Raw genomic sequence first — 17,545 nt, forward strand, 5'->3', positions numbered from 1 at the left:
GCTAGGCTTACAGCAAGAGTTTGTGTGGCAGTCCCTGCAAATGACATTTGGCATAGCTGATGGATTTTTACGGAATTTGGAACGACATCATGTCTCATCAGAGGCCGGCCTTCCGCTATCAGTAATACAGAGATGACGGCAATACGAAGTTCATGTTTGGGGTCGACAGAATCGACGGTACAAGCTTTGCTGAAATTCTGCGATGATGTTCGTACAATGTAGAACATGCAGGCCGCAAGTAAACTCGCCGAAGGCTCTGCCATAGTAATATACAGCTCAGTTTTAAATAAGTGAATAGTGAATTGAATAAAAATTTTCTTGGATATTATCCATCGTCTAGTAAATATAAAACGTAAAAACGACGTTTCGGAGATGGGACTCTATCTCCGTCTTCAGGTTCCTACAAAGTTGGGCCCACTAGATAAAGCTAATCCCTATCTCCGGAGATAGGGATTAGCCCAACTGTGTAGGAACCTAAAGACGGAGATAGAGTCCCATCTCCGAAACGTCGTTTTACGTTTTATATTTACTAGACGATGGATAATATCCAAGGAAATTTTTATTCAATTGACTCTTCACCATCGTCAAGAAGTTTTAGATTTGATAAGTGAATAGTGCATTAGTATGAAACTTACTGGGAGTGGATTGATTGTTTTTAAAAATCACAGTATTATTCTAGTGCAGGCCCGCGACCAGGGAACAATGATGTGTTCGCTTTGAGGCATCCTTCACCTTCGAGTAATTAATGTGTTCAGCAGCTACCTGCACAACAAAGCTTTCACCTGTTCTGTATTTTTCGATTATACCGGTAATGCTTTTCCTGCAGGCCAATTTTTCGTCCTTTAGCCCAGATAATAACCAGAGAGTCTCAAGAACCTCGAAACGTCCAGTGACTTGGGCTTCGCGAAAGACAGCTGCAAGTCGTTCGTCGCTGGTGTCCGACGGGAGAACACACGATCTGAGGGTGTAAACAGAATCATATGAGCAAGGGAAACCTGGGTTCTGGCATGTTAGAAATCATGGAGCAGTTATACGAGGTGCGATCGGAAAGTTTCAAGACTGCGCGTATAAAAACCCGTACACTTATCTCAGGTATTAAATTCATCCATCACCCTCGAAGTAGTTCCCCTGGGAGTGAACACAACGATCCCAGCGCCGCTGCCAAGCCTGGAAGCATCCCTGGAAATCATTCTTTGTCAGCCTGTCAAGCACCATATGCGATTCTGCCTGAATCTCTTCTATCGTCTCAAATCTCCTTCCCTTTAGCTGAATTTTCATCTTTGGGAAGAGGTAGAAGTCACACGGAGCTAAGGAGGGTGCGGGATGACGGCCATGGTGTTTGAGGCCAAAAACTGCCGAACTTTGAGGGCGGTGTGGGCTGGCGCGTTGTCATGATGCGTCGCATGTGGAGTTCTTCCTTTAGAATCAGCTGACAGGTCCCATAGCCTATCCCAACAATGTCGCACAAGTCGTTGATGGTACGACGTCGATCTTCGTGAATGGCCTGCCGAATCTTCGTAACATTTTCGGGCGTTGTGTTCGAAGATGGTCGTCCAGAACGCTCGTCATCATCGACAGAGGATCGGCCATTTTTAAAACGTGAATGCCACACAAAAGTTTGTGCACGACCCATTGCGGACTCCCCAAATGCTTGGTTTAGCATTTCATAGGTTTCCGTAGCCGTTTTGGCGAGTCTTTGACAAGAGATTCAGGCAGAATCGCAGATGGTGCTTGACAGGCTGACAAAGAAAGATTTCCAGGGATGCTTCCAGGCTTGGCAGCGGCGCTGGGATCGTTGTGTTCACTCCCAGGGGAACTACTTCGAGGGTGATGGATGAATTTAACACCTGAGATAAGTGTACGGGTTTTTATACGCGCAGTCTGGAAACCTTCCGATCGCACCTCGTACAATGCTGTTTCTGCAGTGCCGACTGGCGATAGGGAGACGACCTGAATGGTGAGACCAATTATTAGGCGTTTTAACGACGCTGTTTCAGTTGAATAGCTTCGAAAACGTTGACAGTGATGGAAGGATGATTATACATGCTGAATCTGATTATGAAATAATTGGTTTGTTTCGACTGTGGAAGGTAAAAGTGTTGTGTTAGCTGATGATGGATGGTATGATTGTAGCGATCACTGTACTGTATAGATGAGACGTGTCTACTGCTGAGTGGGTGGTGTAATGGTAGGTCTGGTGGTCTGCAGATCCAGAGATATCCGGTTCGAATCCCTGTCATGTCGGTGAATATCTTGACTCGGGTATTCATGGTTTTCCGCAGTCTTCCCTGGTCAATTTCACAGTCCTACTATAAAATAGGCTACGACCACTTCATTCTAAATCCTTACCTGTTCACCGTTCATGATCGTCCTTCAAACTTGCACTACGTTGTTTGTCTTCTGCAGTTGAAACAGCGATGTTGGATCATTTAGGAATCAAACTCGGCGTTTACAATCATCACAGTTGATGCTGTAGAAGCTATTTATTTGAAACAGGGTCGTTAAATAGCCTCGGACCATCTCGTCGCCCCTTGGTACTGCATAACCTATCAGTTGAAACAGCGTTGTTAGTAATGTAATTAATGTTGGGCTACATGACGTCATCAATTTCGGGGTAACTGGCGAGGACAGTTCGGAGGCTGCTCCTAGTTCTGAAAATATCCGCCAAGATCCTGGTTTGGTGTTTATGCTCATCTTGCAACTCCAGTGTGAATGTATGGGCTGTTTTTCCATTCGCTGCAAAGATTTCTCGTAAACATATGATTCGTTGATACCAGTTATGTCTTATCGTCAAAGCCATTATCTGTTTGTCGCATGGTGTGGTGTATTTGTTCTGAAATTTTACAACGATGCTCAACAGTGCACAGAGACTGGTGGTCGTTGACAATCTGTCGTACCAGGGATGATAAACCTTTTAGGCAGACGGGTCACAGTGAAATATATAATGTGCTACGAGGGCTGAAGCACTCAGTTATCTCTACCGCAAGAAACACAAAACTGAAAATTACTTCAAAACAGCCAGAACTAACCTTAGAAATGTGAAACATGAACCAGCCTTTTCTCCCCAGAAGAATTAACATTTGATCCCATTTTTAAGGTGCCAATTCGGATTACACCTTAAAAGTGCACATCGGTGATTCTTTAATACAGACAACACAAAGCGAGAGCCGGGTAGCTGAGTCAGTGATTAACGACGGACTGGACGATCCAAAGAAGAACTTTGAAAAGAATTATATTTCTGCCTGACAGGAAACTGTCGCAATTCTATCCGAAAGCAAACAAACGTAAATTTAGTCCGAAGATGGCTGTCTGGCTTTGTAGTCTGATAGAAATATACCGACGTTTCAGAGGTATCGCTCTGATGATGGAGGCAGCAAGGACCTCTGAAACATTGGTAAATTTCTCACCAGACTACACGGCGCAACAACCCAGAAGACAGCCATCTTCAGACTCACAGCCATGAAAACCTTAAATCATACTTAAAATTAAGTCTTGTCAACAGTGCACATTGGGAAATCCTGGACATCTACTTCAGTAAGCATGAGACTTTACCAAACTCAGTTCTGTAATTAACACAACATGAAAATCTCGCCGATGATGGCTGATAGGCACTCCTTTGAGGTCACTGACCAGCTGTCTTAAGGGGTCTTAGCTACCTGTTTTTAGTTGACAACACACCACACCAAACAATGAACTGACTGCTCAACAAAATCAGATTGATTGAAACACAGAATCAAACGAGTTCCGTCGTACCCCTATTTGCCTTTCCCCAGGACCGCCCCCCAGTTATAAATTATTTGCTGATATGTTAAAGGGGCCACGTGAAAAGTTGTCGCGGGCCGCAGATTGAAACTCTTAATTTATGCGAGGTATAGTTCCCTTCCCCCGAAGGTTCAACTGGAATACCATTTTTATTGGCTCCTTTATCGTTTGATCACAGACAGGCCTTGGAGGTCATTGGGTCAGGCGAAGTTCCACGCGGAGCTCATCCACACGTGACTTGATCACTTGCCACTGGCGTGGGTGAGCGCTCGGGTCGTTCAAGCTTCCCTCCACGTGTCCTAAGCATGGGATGTTCCGTCGTTTTCTGATTGAAATACAGCGAAATGTTGTAAGCGGGCATCCGGCTTGCTTTTGTTTTCGTAATGGTCGACTTCTTTGTTTCATTTGACGACACAACGTCGACACGGTTATGAATGTCGACAGAGCAGGTTAATATAGCGGTAACGTTCTAGCCTTGTATTCCGGACGTACACGGTTGGGATCTCCGCTGGGATACAGGAATCCTGGCTGGGTTCCCTCGGATCTCTCAAGATAAGCCACTTTTCACAGAAAATTTGATGTCTACCTACAAGTATTACAATTTAAAATATCAACATCTTTAACAGACCGAGAACCTCACATCTTAATTATGTAAGTCGATTGCCAAATGAAATGTTTCACACCTCAAAGTGAGACTGAGGGATTTGGTTCGAGGCTTGTTAATTCCATGGAGTGGATTTCTTCTTGAGAAGCTGATAGTCACTCAGTCACTCAAGAAATCCCCTGTCTAATGGAACTTGAAGGCTCGTATACTTATAAGAGCCTGCCACTAGCCTCTGTCCTTGGTAAAATGAATGCAGTCCACATCTCTAAATCCTATTTGTTTAAAATCCTTTGTAATCCTCCCATGTGAAGGGTCTCTTTGTGTTATGATTTCCGACTAAAACAGTTTGTGCATTTTTCGTCACTCTCACATGTGGCAAGGCCGTCTATTTGATCTCGGTTTGAAAACACCAGTAAAATGTGATGCAGGGTACAGAGAAATAACATTTATTTTTGGTCACTGGATTTCATATGGTTATTTTATCGTTCTTTATGAGTGATTTTCACAAAGTACATGAACTGAATAAACATTGGAGGGCTCATGTTTGTGCATTTGCACGTTCATTGTCAAAACTACGCTATGTTTATTTATGAAATTTTATATTGGGGTTATGAACTCAGAACTGTGGAATGAACTTCATTTTGGTCCATATCATCCCCTGCTGTACCCTACATGAAGCTCAGATTTAACTTCATTATATTAGTCAACAGCTCACAATACAGCCAAGTTGTATGTGAAATAAAGGCCTGTAATTTTTATATTAAACATTTTTTGACGTGATGGAATATTTCGTGAAACAAAGAATAAATAATTCCTACATGCAGAATATTTCAATAATAGATTTTAGATCTGTAGTAAATTAACATTGAAACCAATGAGGTTTTCAAATCTCAAAGAAAATCTTTGAATCATGCATTTGCTCAAAATTGAGGTATCACCTTTCTGTTCTTATTAAGTAAGTATATTGATATATTTTAGGTAAAGAACTGACATGAAATTTTGCTCGTTGCAGGATGGGGACTTTATGAATGTTGATCGCAGCACAGACTGGATTTGGGATTGGAGCAGTCGACCAGACCAGGCACCACCAAAGTAAGTCACTGCGAAACGACGTGTAACTGTGTACATAACCGCCACGGTGGTCTAGCGGCTAGAACGCTGGCCTTGTAATCCTGGGGTCTCGGGTTCGATTCCCGGCGGTGCCCGAATTTATAACTTGTGTTGGGCAAGGCCGTGGTCTAGGCAACACGGAGTTTTCCTCCGGGGGCTTCCCCGGTTTCTCCGTGGCATCCCATTCACACACACAAAAGAAGGCAATGGCAAACCACTTCTGGATCATCTGCCAAGAACGTATATGAACAGGTCCCAGTCCAAGAAAAGGATGGAAGGATCCTGTTCATATGGACCTGTCGTCAGACAGAACACTAAATAAAATAAATAAATAAATTATTCAGAAATAGCCACGGTGGTCTAGCGGTTAGAACGCTGGCCTTGTAATCCTGGGGGTCTCGGGTTCGATTCCCGGCGGTGCCAGAATTTATAACTTGTATTGGGCAAGGCCGTGGTCTAGCCAACACGGAGTTTTCCTCCGTGGCATCCCAACAATTACTCCATTCACACACAGAAGAAGGCAATGGCAAACCACTTCTGGATCATCTGCCAAGAACGTATATGAACAGGTCCCAGTCCGAGAAAAGGATGGAAGGATCCTGTTTATAATGTCGCCAACCTCCTGTAAAGGAGACGGCGTAATAAAGAAGAAGAAGTAAGATGTTCGCATAAGCCAACTTTTATTTGCCTTGAGAAACTGAAGTTGGCTAAAAATATTTAGTGTTATTTTATGAGAGTCTTTAGTTTTATTGAATGTGTATTATGTGAATTTATCCGTAGGGACTGGAAATTCAAGCATCCTAGGAGGAAAACATACAGTATTCGCCACGCCAAGGTGGGGAAGAACAGCCTGTTTTCCAAGGAAGTGCTGTACACACTGTTCCTCACAAATTTCATTTCACTTCTCCTTGGAACTGGAGTTGGGTAAGGAAATTTCATTATTGACAATACAAGTAACAAATTATAGACATCTCAGCATGTTATCGGAACAAAGACACAAGCATTGATGTTCAAAACAATTTTCTTGTCACATTGTATTTCGTTGGTCACAAATATAGTGAACTAACCTGTAGTTGTTATACAGCAAAATTTGACAAATGATTTAATTTCTTATCAGTCGTTCGTGCCCAAAATCGCTGAATATCATAGGAAATAAAATATTATCCCTAAACGTAACATCTTAACTGAGACTTGAACCCAGGGTATTTTTAATGTTTGTGGTCTTTGTTCCTGTAATTTCTTCACTGAAACAATTGATCTTGGTAGTTTCCAAGCTACAGAAACATCTTCACTTGGATGAGTCGCTCATCTAGTCAAGAAATTCCCCGCTTTGTTTGGGACCTGAATGTTCATTACCACATTCACAAGAGCCCACAAACAGTCCCTATCGTAAACGAGATGAATTCAGTCCATACCCTCCCATTCTACTATCTTAAGATTAATTTTAATATTACTGTATACTCCCATCTACACCTTGGTCTTCCAAGTAGTTTCTTTTCTTCATGCTTTCCAGCCAAAATTTTGTGGTCATTTCAAATCTTCTTCACATGTGCTTCATCCTTCTTGATTTAATCATTCTAATGATGTGGTCTCATGGATTGCCACCTCGACGTGGTGGGAGGGCTCAGTACTAATAAGCCAGACGACCATGCCGGGGAAGTGTAGCTTGCTAGCTTGCCGACTGGTAAGAGGGGAGGGAAACTAAGAGAATCCACAACGTGAGAAGCAGCGTTTGTACCAGATTGGGCGGCTATCAACAGACAACAAAGGCGGCGAAGAAGGTCTTCGGTACGGTGGAGTTGTCGGAAGTGGCAACCGTCTCTGTGAGGTTAATACACGAGAGGAGCGTGGTTAGAGGCTCAAAGATGGCAGCACCATCACTGAACTTACCCTGCACAGCGCCCGTAACGCAGCCAGCGGACATTTATATCACTGACAATCTTCAAGAGAATTACCGAGGATAAGGTGGATAGAAGACATACAGAAAACAACCCCTGAAGTCGGAACAGGTCGCAAGTCTAAACCGTGAAGTTGAAGAAGAATAATGTTTGAGGAAGAGTACAGGTTATGAAGCTATGCAGTTATCTCCAGCTTCTTGTCACTTCATCCCTGTTGGGTCCAGATATTCTTCTCATCACCCTGTTCTCAAACACCTTCAATATGTGTTCTCCATCTAACTTAAAAGACCAAGTTTTACACTCTTAACAAGAGGCAAAATTATAGTTTTCGTATTTAATAATTTTGTTTTCAGGTACCAGACTAGAAGACGGAAGATTCTGAACTGCTTGGCAGCAAGCATTCTCTTAATAAACGGTAACTCTCGGTTTACGAACGAGTTCCGTTCCAAGTTCTTGTTCGTTATGTAAATCTTGCATTCCTGAGCTTTTATGATACGTATCGTATACGTTAGCAGCCATTTTAAAGATTAAAACCATGTACTAATTATCATATAATAATTTTCTGATAATTATTGTAATAAATACATTTTTTAAAAGTTTATTTATTTAAATCTTACAATTATTTTCGCTATACGTTTGGATTTCATTTTATAAGGAACTCTATCTATTGGCGACTTTGAAAAATTTAAGTGGGGGATATGTTTTCCCCTGAATATGATAGGAAAGGTAAATTTAGAGGAAGAAGGTTATGGTAAAAATCCCACATTGGAGACATTTTGTTTTTTAGGAATATTTGCACTCTGTGGATTGCAAGTTTAAAATTTCTCCATCTGTTTACGAGGAAACTTTCAATTAATGTGGAGGTGCTAGCAATTCTTAATGAATGATTTTGGTTTTTATGAAAGGAAAATAATCCTGCTGCTGCTCATATCATCATCATCAATCCCGTAGTACCTTGATCATATTTCTTAGATTAATTTCCATGTTTGAAATGTGAATATTTTTTTAGTCACCTTGAGTGGCTTTGAAAGTACAGTACAGAATTTGTTATTCATTTTGTTTGTCTAATTAATTTTGTTCCATTTTTCAGGGTTTGGTTGAGTCGGAGAGGAATGTACCTGCCGCGTATTAACTTCGAATGACTCGTCAGTTAAACGGCCAGCAAGCTAAAACTGGGGGTGGCATCTGTGATTGGCTAATTCAGGACCGAATACCATCACATGACAGAAGACTGATTGAGGGCTTTTGTGAGGATTGAAACAAGATAGGAAAGCCTCATCCTTAGTGGAGGCTTATGGTGAAAAACACTCTTCTTATATGTTTCGTATGTATTTACTGACTCGTACTGCTAGAGCCTGAAAAAAAAAGAGTTTTTTTTTCTACATATTCTTATACACTCACAATTGCAGTGAAATTGATTATATTTGTACCCAAAGTATGAAATCACAGCATTGGTACTCACAGAACTTATCAATTAACACAAATTTCTTAAATCTAACACACAAAAAAATCAATAAATTTTCTTCTGGATTTTCTCATTTTGCTTTATCCTCTGTGAATCGTGTCTCGCAGTTGTCAAGACGTAACGTTTGTACGCGTGGGAGAAGATGACGCAGAGCCCCCATCATCGGGGCAGCGGTGAAAAACGACATCCACGTCCTGGATGGAATTTTAACGCTCGGACCAAATATCTGTTTGCTACTTTATACAAAATCAATTGGATTGACTTTGGCAATGAATTTTGCTGGAAATACCTTTCGTTACTTTTTATGAATCGCTCTTCGTGATATACAGACAGGTAAATGGCGCCTCTGTGTGAAAAGGTAAAAAATTTGTTGACCCTCTTAATGAACATGGATCAGCTACTTGTCCCTCGTAAAAGTTTGTGGAAACGCCTCCGGTTATAGTTGATCTTCGGGGCCTCTGCCTGCCTAGAATGGTGACGTCCATTTATGAGCGAGAAACGATGTTGGGATGATGATGATGTGAATGATTGCCAGCAGCTACTTGTATTTTACTGGTAGGCACCTTAGTTAAAATTACGTGACACCCCAGTGCATATTCTTGCTACTAAATTTAATTGAAATCTGTCGAGTAGTGCTGGGGATGAAACAAGCAGAGTGATTGACGTGTCTTTCCAATTATTCAGTTATTTGATATTCTCTGTGTAGAAAACTCTTAGAAATGACTTGGCATAGAAAAATTATTGATTTTTTTTTACAAACTTTGTACTATTGTACATTAAATATGGTAGCATACAGTATAAATTAAAGTTTTATGCTGCAGTAGGTGCTAAAAGGGGTAAACGTAACATCTGTAAGTTGTTTCTGTCTCGTGTCAATGAGTCTGCCAAAAAAGAAACTGTCGAAGTTGGGAGTTATCCTGGTGTAAGTAAATATAATTATACTTTTAAGGGCTTACATGATCCAAGTTTATTCTCCAGGATTTGGGATTCTCCTTCTCCTTCTATGGCTCTCCGGTCCGTATTCGGTCCATGGCCTCCTCAATTCTCCTCTCCCATTCGGTCCTCTGTTAAGTCCGTCTGTCCAAGGCTTTGAGGTTTTGAAACATGTTCCTTTTTACGGTGCAAGGTTGTTAGCCTTGCGACCAACCCCCAACCTGGAGGACCAGGGTCCCTGTCTTAGTCTGACCTCTCCCCCTCGACAATCTGGCTAGGGAGGCCCTACCAGTAGCTCTTGGGGTCACTGATGTACTCAAGCCCCACCACCACGACAAGGTGCAGGTACCATTAAGTGAGAAGGATTTGGGATTAAGCTGTATATAATTTTTCAAAGTTGACTAATGCTGTGATTTTATTCATTTATAGTAGCTAATAATTTTGACTTCTTAACTTACTGCTTATGTATGTAGCAAATTAGTGATGTAATACGTAATGGATACTTCTTGCTAGAAACTTAAATGGCTTTGTTATATGATGGAGGAGACAATTGAAGAATTACTTTTATATATATTGTTTATAAATTTATTTAAAGTAGGAGTTATGGGATGTTTGTTATTCTTTGTGAGAGAGAGAGTAGTTTTTGGTGTTGCACATATCTGTTGAGTCTTTGAGGATGCAGAACCGCAGTGTAAGTCGATTCTGTTTACTTTATTCTTCGTGTGACACATTGAGGCAACTGTGACCCAAAATTTCTTCTCAGTAAATTTTTTCGTACAATCACGGTTTGAAACTTATTACTACTTTAGTAGGTGCAGGTGCATATTATTAGGGAATATGATTTTTGGGTTAAGGCCTCTTTCATCCCTCCATTAATTTAATTATAATTCAGGTATTTAATCTGAAAGCTTCTGATATGTAACATTATCAGATATTATTTGTTATTCGTAGTAAACCTTTCTAAGGTCCATAAGTCGAACATGGGAATGCTGAATTATGTGCCAAGACCATATTTTTTAATTTTTTTGGAATTAAAATTTGGTCACTGACTTTATGTAAACAAAGCGTAGTGAAAAGTTTTGGAGGTTGTGTAGGAAAAGAAGGAAAATTTTGCAGAAGTTTGAAAACTGTTAAATATATTTTAGGAAGTAAAAGGTTCATAGCGACTAGGTATATGATATCACTTGGCAAGCATAAGTAAGCACATAATAACACTCAGAACATCAGAAAGGCCTTTAAAAGTAAAAGTTGATTTCAATCTAAGTTGCGTATTCAAAGTTACATCCAACTTTATTCCCTGGTATTTTAGAAAATAATAATTTTCACTTTTTTGAGTAGACATGTTCCAGCTTCAGAATCTCTCAATCCATTAACATTTTGGTGTTCATATTTCTGACCACGTCATCAGATAAGAATGATCTTGTCACCTTAGCATAATCAGCCATAAACCCGAAGATCATATATACCCAAATTATGAACTGGTAGAACTGCACTTGATCATGTACCTTGGTAATGGATGTTTCTCGAACAATATGAGACTATCGTGGTGTAAAAAAATGTTAATTGAATTTTGAAACACATTTAATAAAGAATATCTGAAGAAATCTTAAGTCTGAAACAGTGTTTTTACAGCGCTGGGCATTAATGAAGCGATATAACCAGTACTCTAAAAGAATACATTTTTGAGATAGGTTTTTGTTAGATTCATTTGTGGAAGGGGAGATGGGCCATGCATTATTCCATTGTTTCATTGGAAACATAACATGATAACAGATAATGGAAAATATTGACTGAGAGGTCATTAATTATAAATACAGTGATACTTAAGATAATGGATCGTTGTCAATGGCACGGCTACTAGCAATGACATACATGGAGATAGAATTTGCGGATAGTCACTTCCCCTCTTCATATGCAAAGTTTATGGAATGAATGTGATGTTTAAGCAGATTTAACTTAAGTTGAGGTACTACATTATATATATACTTTTCTAACAGCAATAAAAATAAATAATAATGTTAGTTCTCAGTTCACTTACCCTCCACTAAGTCTGGAATTAATCTTTATCATAAGGGAAAAGGTGATTTAAAGCTATATATCAGTGGTTTTCAACCATTTTTGTTCGCGTACCCCCAGATATAATTTCTCTTCAACTTTGTACCCCAAAAGTTGTTGGTGTATAATTCAAGTTATACACAGTATATAATCTACATCTAAAATAAATTAAATAAATTACATTACTGATTATTCAGTGTTTATCATAAAATAATATATATTTTTTTTAAATTTCATGTACTCCCTAAGATGTCTCCGTGTACCCCCAGGGGTTGAATACCACTATCCAGATTTCTGGGTTTAACAGTGTAGTGGTATGCTAATGCTACACACGGCTAGCTGGACGCAACGTACAGTGCAACACATGGCTGATAATGTTTAAAATACTTCTACAGTAATTATGTTTGTCTGTGCTAAAATAGGTGTACATATTTTTTTGGTCGCTGTATGCATGATCTTTAAAATATGGTACTTGCGGTCTTGAGTTGCATAGTTGTGGGTTTAAATCCACTTTTGGAAAGTGGGTGTTTTTCGTTCTACCAGCCATATTGCTGCCGCCATAAACACCCTCTAGTTTTGGGTTTCAGGTAAAGCATTTTGGGCCTTGGGAAGTGATTGTCAGGACAGAAAAATCATCCATTCAGCAGGAAATTGTAACGTGAATATTGATGACAAATGAGCACTGCTTGATCATGTGCTAACCACATGTATGTAACGTCTGTGACTGCGTATGTGTCAGATAAAATGCACCATTAAAGCTGTATCTGCTTTGGGTTGTCCAAAATGGAGAACAGCGATAAGATAACATTTGAACTGTTCCATTTTCAGATGGTACAAAGTGGAACTTCTTTCATCCAAAATATTTTCACAAATTAATTTTTACCAGTGTTGGAGAAATGACATATGAGATTTCAAACCTTACATTGAAATAGTTTTAACCACATGCATTCCAGGTGATGTTTATTAATGGACACTGGACAACAGTACTGTCATTTACTGAGGAGTTGGTTTAGCTGTGTGCTTGATTAGCGGAAATGTGGGCATGGTGGAAAATGGCCTGATAATGTAACAGGAATTTCTGTTAATCTGATATATTGCAGTTCAAAATACATTGTGAAAAGTCTCTTGATATATCTTTACTAAGGTAAGACACTATGTCACTGTGCAGCCAGTGTTTCATGTTTTTGACTTGGTCCGTACACCCCCCTTTCCACCACGAGTAGGAGTCAGACTACAACCAGCAAGCCAGTGGAGTAGTAGTAGTAGTTTTACTGTTATGGATCAGAGTTCAACCATAGAAGGAACTAATCTACATTGCATGGAATCCAAATAATAAATTTTTAATAGACATTATATATCACTAAATGACATCATTATGGATCAGAGTTCAATCATATAGAGACATTTCTGTAGATATTTGACATCACTAACATACAATCATTATGGATCACAGTTCAACCCAATAAAAAAATTGCTTTGATCCCACTCATTCCAGATAATGCATTTTTGTGAATATTAATGTTAGTTTAGTGTCAGTGTGGGTCAGAGGCTAACATCGTATCTGGACCCCACGTGTTCCAGATAATGAATTTTTACTGATACCGATTAGCATCATAATGAGTCACAGTTAAACCCATGTTGATGACTGATGGTATATTTACCATATTTTAACTTTGATTTATGAGAATAACATTGAGCCAAATTACAGTTTTATAGCTGACTGAGGGTGTTTTAGTGTTTCCTCTGTCCCTCAGATTAAACGTTAAATTAAAAATTAAATCCGTGGCGTAACAGCCCTCTGAGAGCCAAAGCCGACTAGCTTGACTGCTGGCCTCACGTTCACATGCCTAAGCAGAGGTGAACGATCATCCAAGCACATACAGAGTGACGTGTGGTCAGCACGACGAACCCCCAGCCATTGCTAGTTTTCCTGACCGGATTACGCTACTTATCGTAGCTCCCCAATTTCCTCACGATGCTGGGTTGGCACCGGTCCCATGAGAAATTTCTTTCCCCGAGACTCTAACCAGCGTGCATTCCGTATCGCCGGTCCAAAGCATGATGCCTCAGACACGGGGCCAGATTAAACGTTAAGAATATTAAAAATGGCCACAACTGCTTTATTTTATATTCCCAATTCATCTTCAGCATCATTGTGCTGTATAACCCATGTGGTTGACTATATGTCATTAAATGAAAAAATAAAGTTTGAAATAAAGATGCAGTGGGATGGTCTGGATGTTTGATTAGGCAATTGCAGACTCCTCCAACATAATTCACAAAACAGACGTGCCTCAGGAGGAATATGGAATTACAAGTGACTTAGCGTTTAACAGCACTGCATTATGACTTATGCATGGTCCAGCTGGCTGTATGTTGTGGTATCATATTGCTACCATTAAATCTTTCCAGAGTTAAAATTCAGTCAATAGTCCCATATAATGAGGATTTAAATCCTTTTTTTCTGTGTGATAAAGGTTAAATTTCATGTTCATCAAAATTAACATAGATTTAAATAATGTTTAGATGAGCTGCATCTTCAGAAGGTTAATAAATACCTGATCACAAAGAAAGTCTAGCACCTCTCCATTACAAGAATCAGTTGGCTAATGATGTTTAGGGAAGTTGCCGATGCTTATTCTGAGTACCATACAAAATTCATAAAATTCACAGTTAATTATTGTTGTTATAGTAGGTGGTGCATATAGTTACCATTGGACTTTAAATGGTTAAAATCTAAAATTAAGTTTCTTATTACAGCACATTTCTGCTGCATGCTGTTCATTGTCCCAGGAATATTTAACACACATATGAAGAGTTTAATTACAAAATTCAATCAGTTTTTAAAAACATGTTTTTTGTGATATAATGGGAAGTTACATTAAAATGACATGAATTTTAATCAGTCAGTTTTGATGTCTCAGAATAAGTTTTGTACCAGTGTAAATCTGCGAAATTTTGTAATTTATGAACTTCATGATGCCCTCCACATCTATTTCATTAGTATTTTATCCTGTGTGGTTTTCTTTTTGCATAAAGTAAAACAGTATCATCGTTACTGTTATTACCGCTGTTGCATCTTGCTGCCTGGTACTTAAAAATACTTGAGGAGCCTTTTCATATCTTTGGCTTCCTGTTGTAGGGGTCATAGCACTAGCAGACTCTTAAGATACTCTGAAACGACCTTCCGTCTTCTGTGCTTTACACAACAAATCTCCGTCTGTGAATGACCCTGCTATTCTTGCATCATTTTTTCACTAGAAGTGATATGAAAAATTTTGCAGAAATCTTTACCATTCTTCTTATTAATTAAATATTTCACCTGATCAGGCCTGTTTCTCACTTAACCATTTCTTTCATTATAATCATCAACACTCGAGAATTTTATGAAGAAACAATCTTGTGTATGTTTTCTACACTGTTCATAAACTATGTAAACATCGTGCAACTGGTGGCCTGCAGGCCACATCTGGCCTGAAACCACTTTGACCAGGCTCTCATAATTATTTGTTAATTTGTCACTTGTTACTGCACATTTATTTTCATTTCCTCCACAGGGGTTAAAAAAAAGTCACGCTTCATGTCTTACCTGCCGGTAATGTAAGTTTTCCAGGCGAAAATTGTGTCGGATACAAGCTGTTGCAATTGCAAATTTAAAGTTCTTGTACTTAGTGACTCTGCAGTAATTTGTGTGCATTTAAATAGAATTTATATTACAGCATATACATGGTAATTTGTGTGTGTGCAAGGGGGGGGAGTTCCTTGGCCGTTAGGTCCAATGGGAAAAACTATACTTGCCCTGAGGGAATCAAGAAGTTGGGATACCCTGAACTATTTTATAAAAATGTCTGAATTTGATGAATAGCAACCTCAAGCACAGATTTTTTTTTGGAATTTACCGTCCTCCCAGTTTGCATCACCTTGGTAATTTCTCACAATTCAGTGTATCGTCATTCCCCTCTCTCTTTGGGCTCTGCTGCCCATATTCAGTGGTTCATTAGTTTTGCCATCAAACTGAGCGGTAAATGTAGTTACCATTTCATTGTTTTACTTTGTAGTTAACCCTGGACATAAAAGTCCAGTCAACAGCTGAATTCTATGGGATTTAAATCATCTATTTCCACATAATAAAGGTTAACTATATGTCAGATAATAGACACTGTCCAATTAATTACATTATAATACATTATATGTTATATACTAAATATAACTGTAGTATGTAGTATTAACATATCTCGGATAATAGACGGTGTCTAGCTGAGCTATATTGTAATGAATGTAGTTTTCTTTGCATATTTTTCTTCTCAGAAAGAAGAAGTGGTACATTTCTGTGATAAAATTCCTGGCAGTTCTGATTCCACTGATGTCTAGTAGCCTATTTCCTCACTTTTATGTAAGTTGGTAGAACTATACTGGGAACCTATTTTGGTAGAATTGGTTCTTTTTTGGTACTGGTATTTCACAACCTGCACAATTTTTTTAATAAAAATATTTTACTCTTCCATTTATGAGAGAAGAATATTCTTTACAATAAATTTTATAGATAAAAGCAGTATAGTTTCCTTATGTCATTGTAAAATTATATACTACTGATGATTATAAATATATTTCAGTGAGTAGCAAAGGCTTGCAAAATAAATAGAAGTTTACACTTGTGACATTTGTAAGGAAACTGATTGTACACAGTATCCTGATATATGCTGAAGTTTATTATACACCCCATTCTTACCATGATTTTAATGAGTAAAATAATGTGATATTTTTCTGTGTTTTAATGTATCAGTTAGAAAGTTTACGAAGTTACAAGTTACATTTATCAGAATATTTTAAATCAGTCTTTCACCATGTCATAAATTAGATGCCCAATCAAGCGTTTACCACATTGTCAACCTTTATCAATTATGTGCCACTTCATATTCATGATCCGAATGGCTGTGCATCACAATAGTCTACCACCAAGTTGTTAAACGCTGGCCAGCAGCCCTGTAGTATAGGTGTTAAACTTTCCAATACCAATATGATAGAAGTTTATGTTCATCACTCAGGCAGAGTCACAGTGGCCGTGTGGTCTGAGGCGTGGGCCTTGTGCCGTTTGGTCACTGGGATCGTGGGTTCGAATCCCACTCAAGGCATGGATGTTTGTCTGCGTCTTTCTCTGTTGTGCTGTCCTATGTACAGGTAGAAAAGATGCTCAGGCACTGAAGAACAGGTCATTTAAAAAAAAAACAGTCGGAGTGAACCAGGGAAACTTTGGCACACATTAACACATATGAAGCAGGCTTCTGGTGAAAATCTGGAGAAGGTAGCAGTTAACAAATGTTTCATATGTCAGTAGGGATTTGGAACAACTAAGAGCTTTGTTTCATTAGATCTAGGCTTTGCGATATTTTGTTATTAATTGGTCTTCTGGGTTGTGGTAACATGTAGCTTTGTGCATGGGTATCATTGTTAGTAACATTAATAACCAAGTACAGCATGATATGACATCACAATCCACAATTTCACTGCCATGGAAAACTCAAATCTCATATATGTCATTTTGTTGCCCATCGTTGAAAAAAAGACAGGCAGATGTTAGGAAGTGAAGGTTCCACAAAAAGCAATGGTACTGTCAATTTAAAATTGGAATGTTATTTGTCAAAGGAAGGTACAAATCCACATTTTCACTGCTATGAAAACCTACTCTTTTGTTGCCCATCACTGAAGAAAAGAAAAGGA

The 17,545-nt window shown here is 39.0% G+C and overlaps 1 protein-coding gene across 1 annotated transcript in view; it reads left to right on the forward strand.

The window, feature by feature from the left end:
• Positions 1-16,588, forward strand: part of BNIP3 (BCL2 interacting protein 3) — a 94,025-nt gene extending 77,437 nt beyond the window's left edge. Inside the window, exons 4-6 of the mRNA XM_022062357.2 lie at positions 5,379-5,458; positions 6,257-6,400; positions 8,465-16,588. Coding sequence (XP_021918049.1) covers positions 5,379-5,458; positions 6,257-6,400; positions 8,465-8,516 — 276 coding nt within the window. The 3' untranslated portion in view covers positions 8,517-16,588. The remainder of the gene's footprint in view (positions 1-5,378; positions 5,459-6,256; positions 6,401-8,464) is intronic.
• Positions 16,589-17,545: the final 957 nt, after the last annotated feature.

Source organism: Zootermopsis nevadensis, unplaced genomic scaffold (genome assembly GCF_977971745.1).
Source record: "Zootermopsis nevadensis isolate Lab colony 2312 unplaced genomic scaffold, Znev_1.0 Znev_ptg000002l, whole genome shotgun sequence".
In the NCBI taxonomy this organism is placed as follows: domain Eukaryota; kingdom Metazoa; phylum Arthropoda; class Insecta; order Blattodea; family Termopsidae; genus Zootermopsis; species Zootermopsis nevadensis.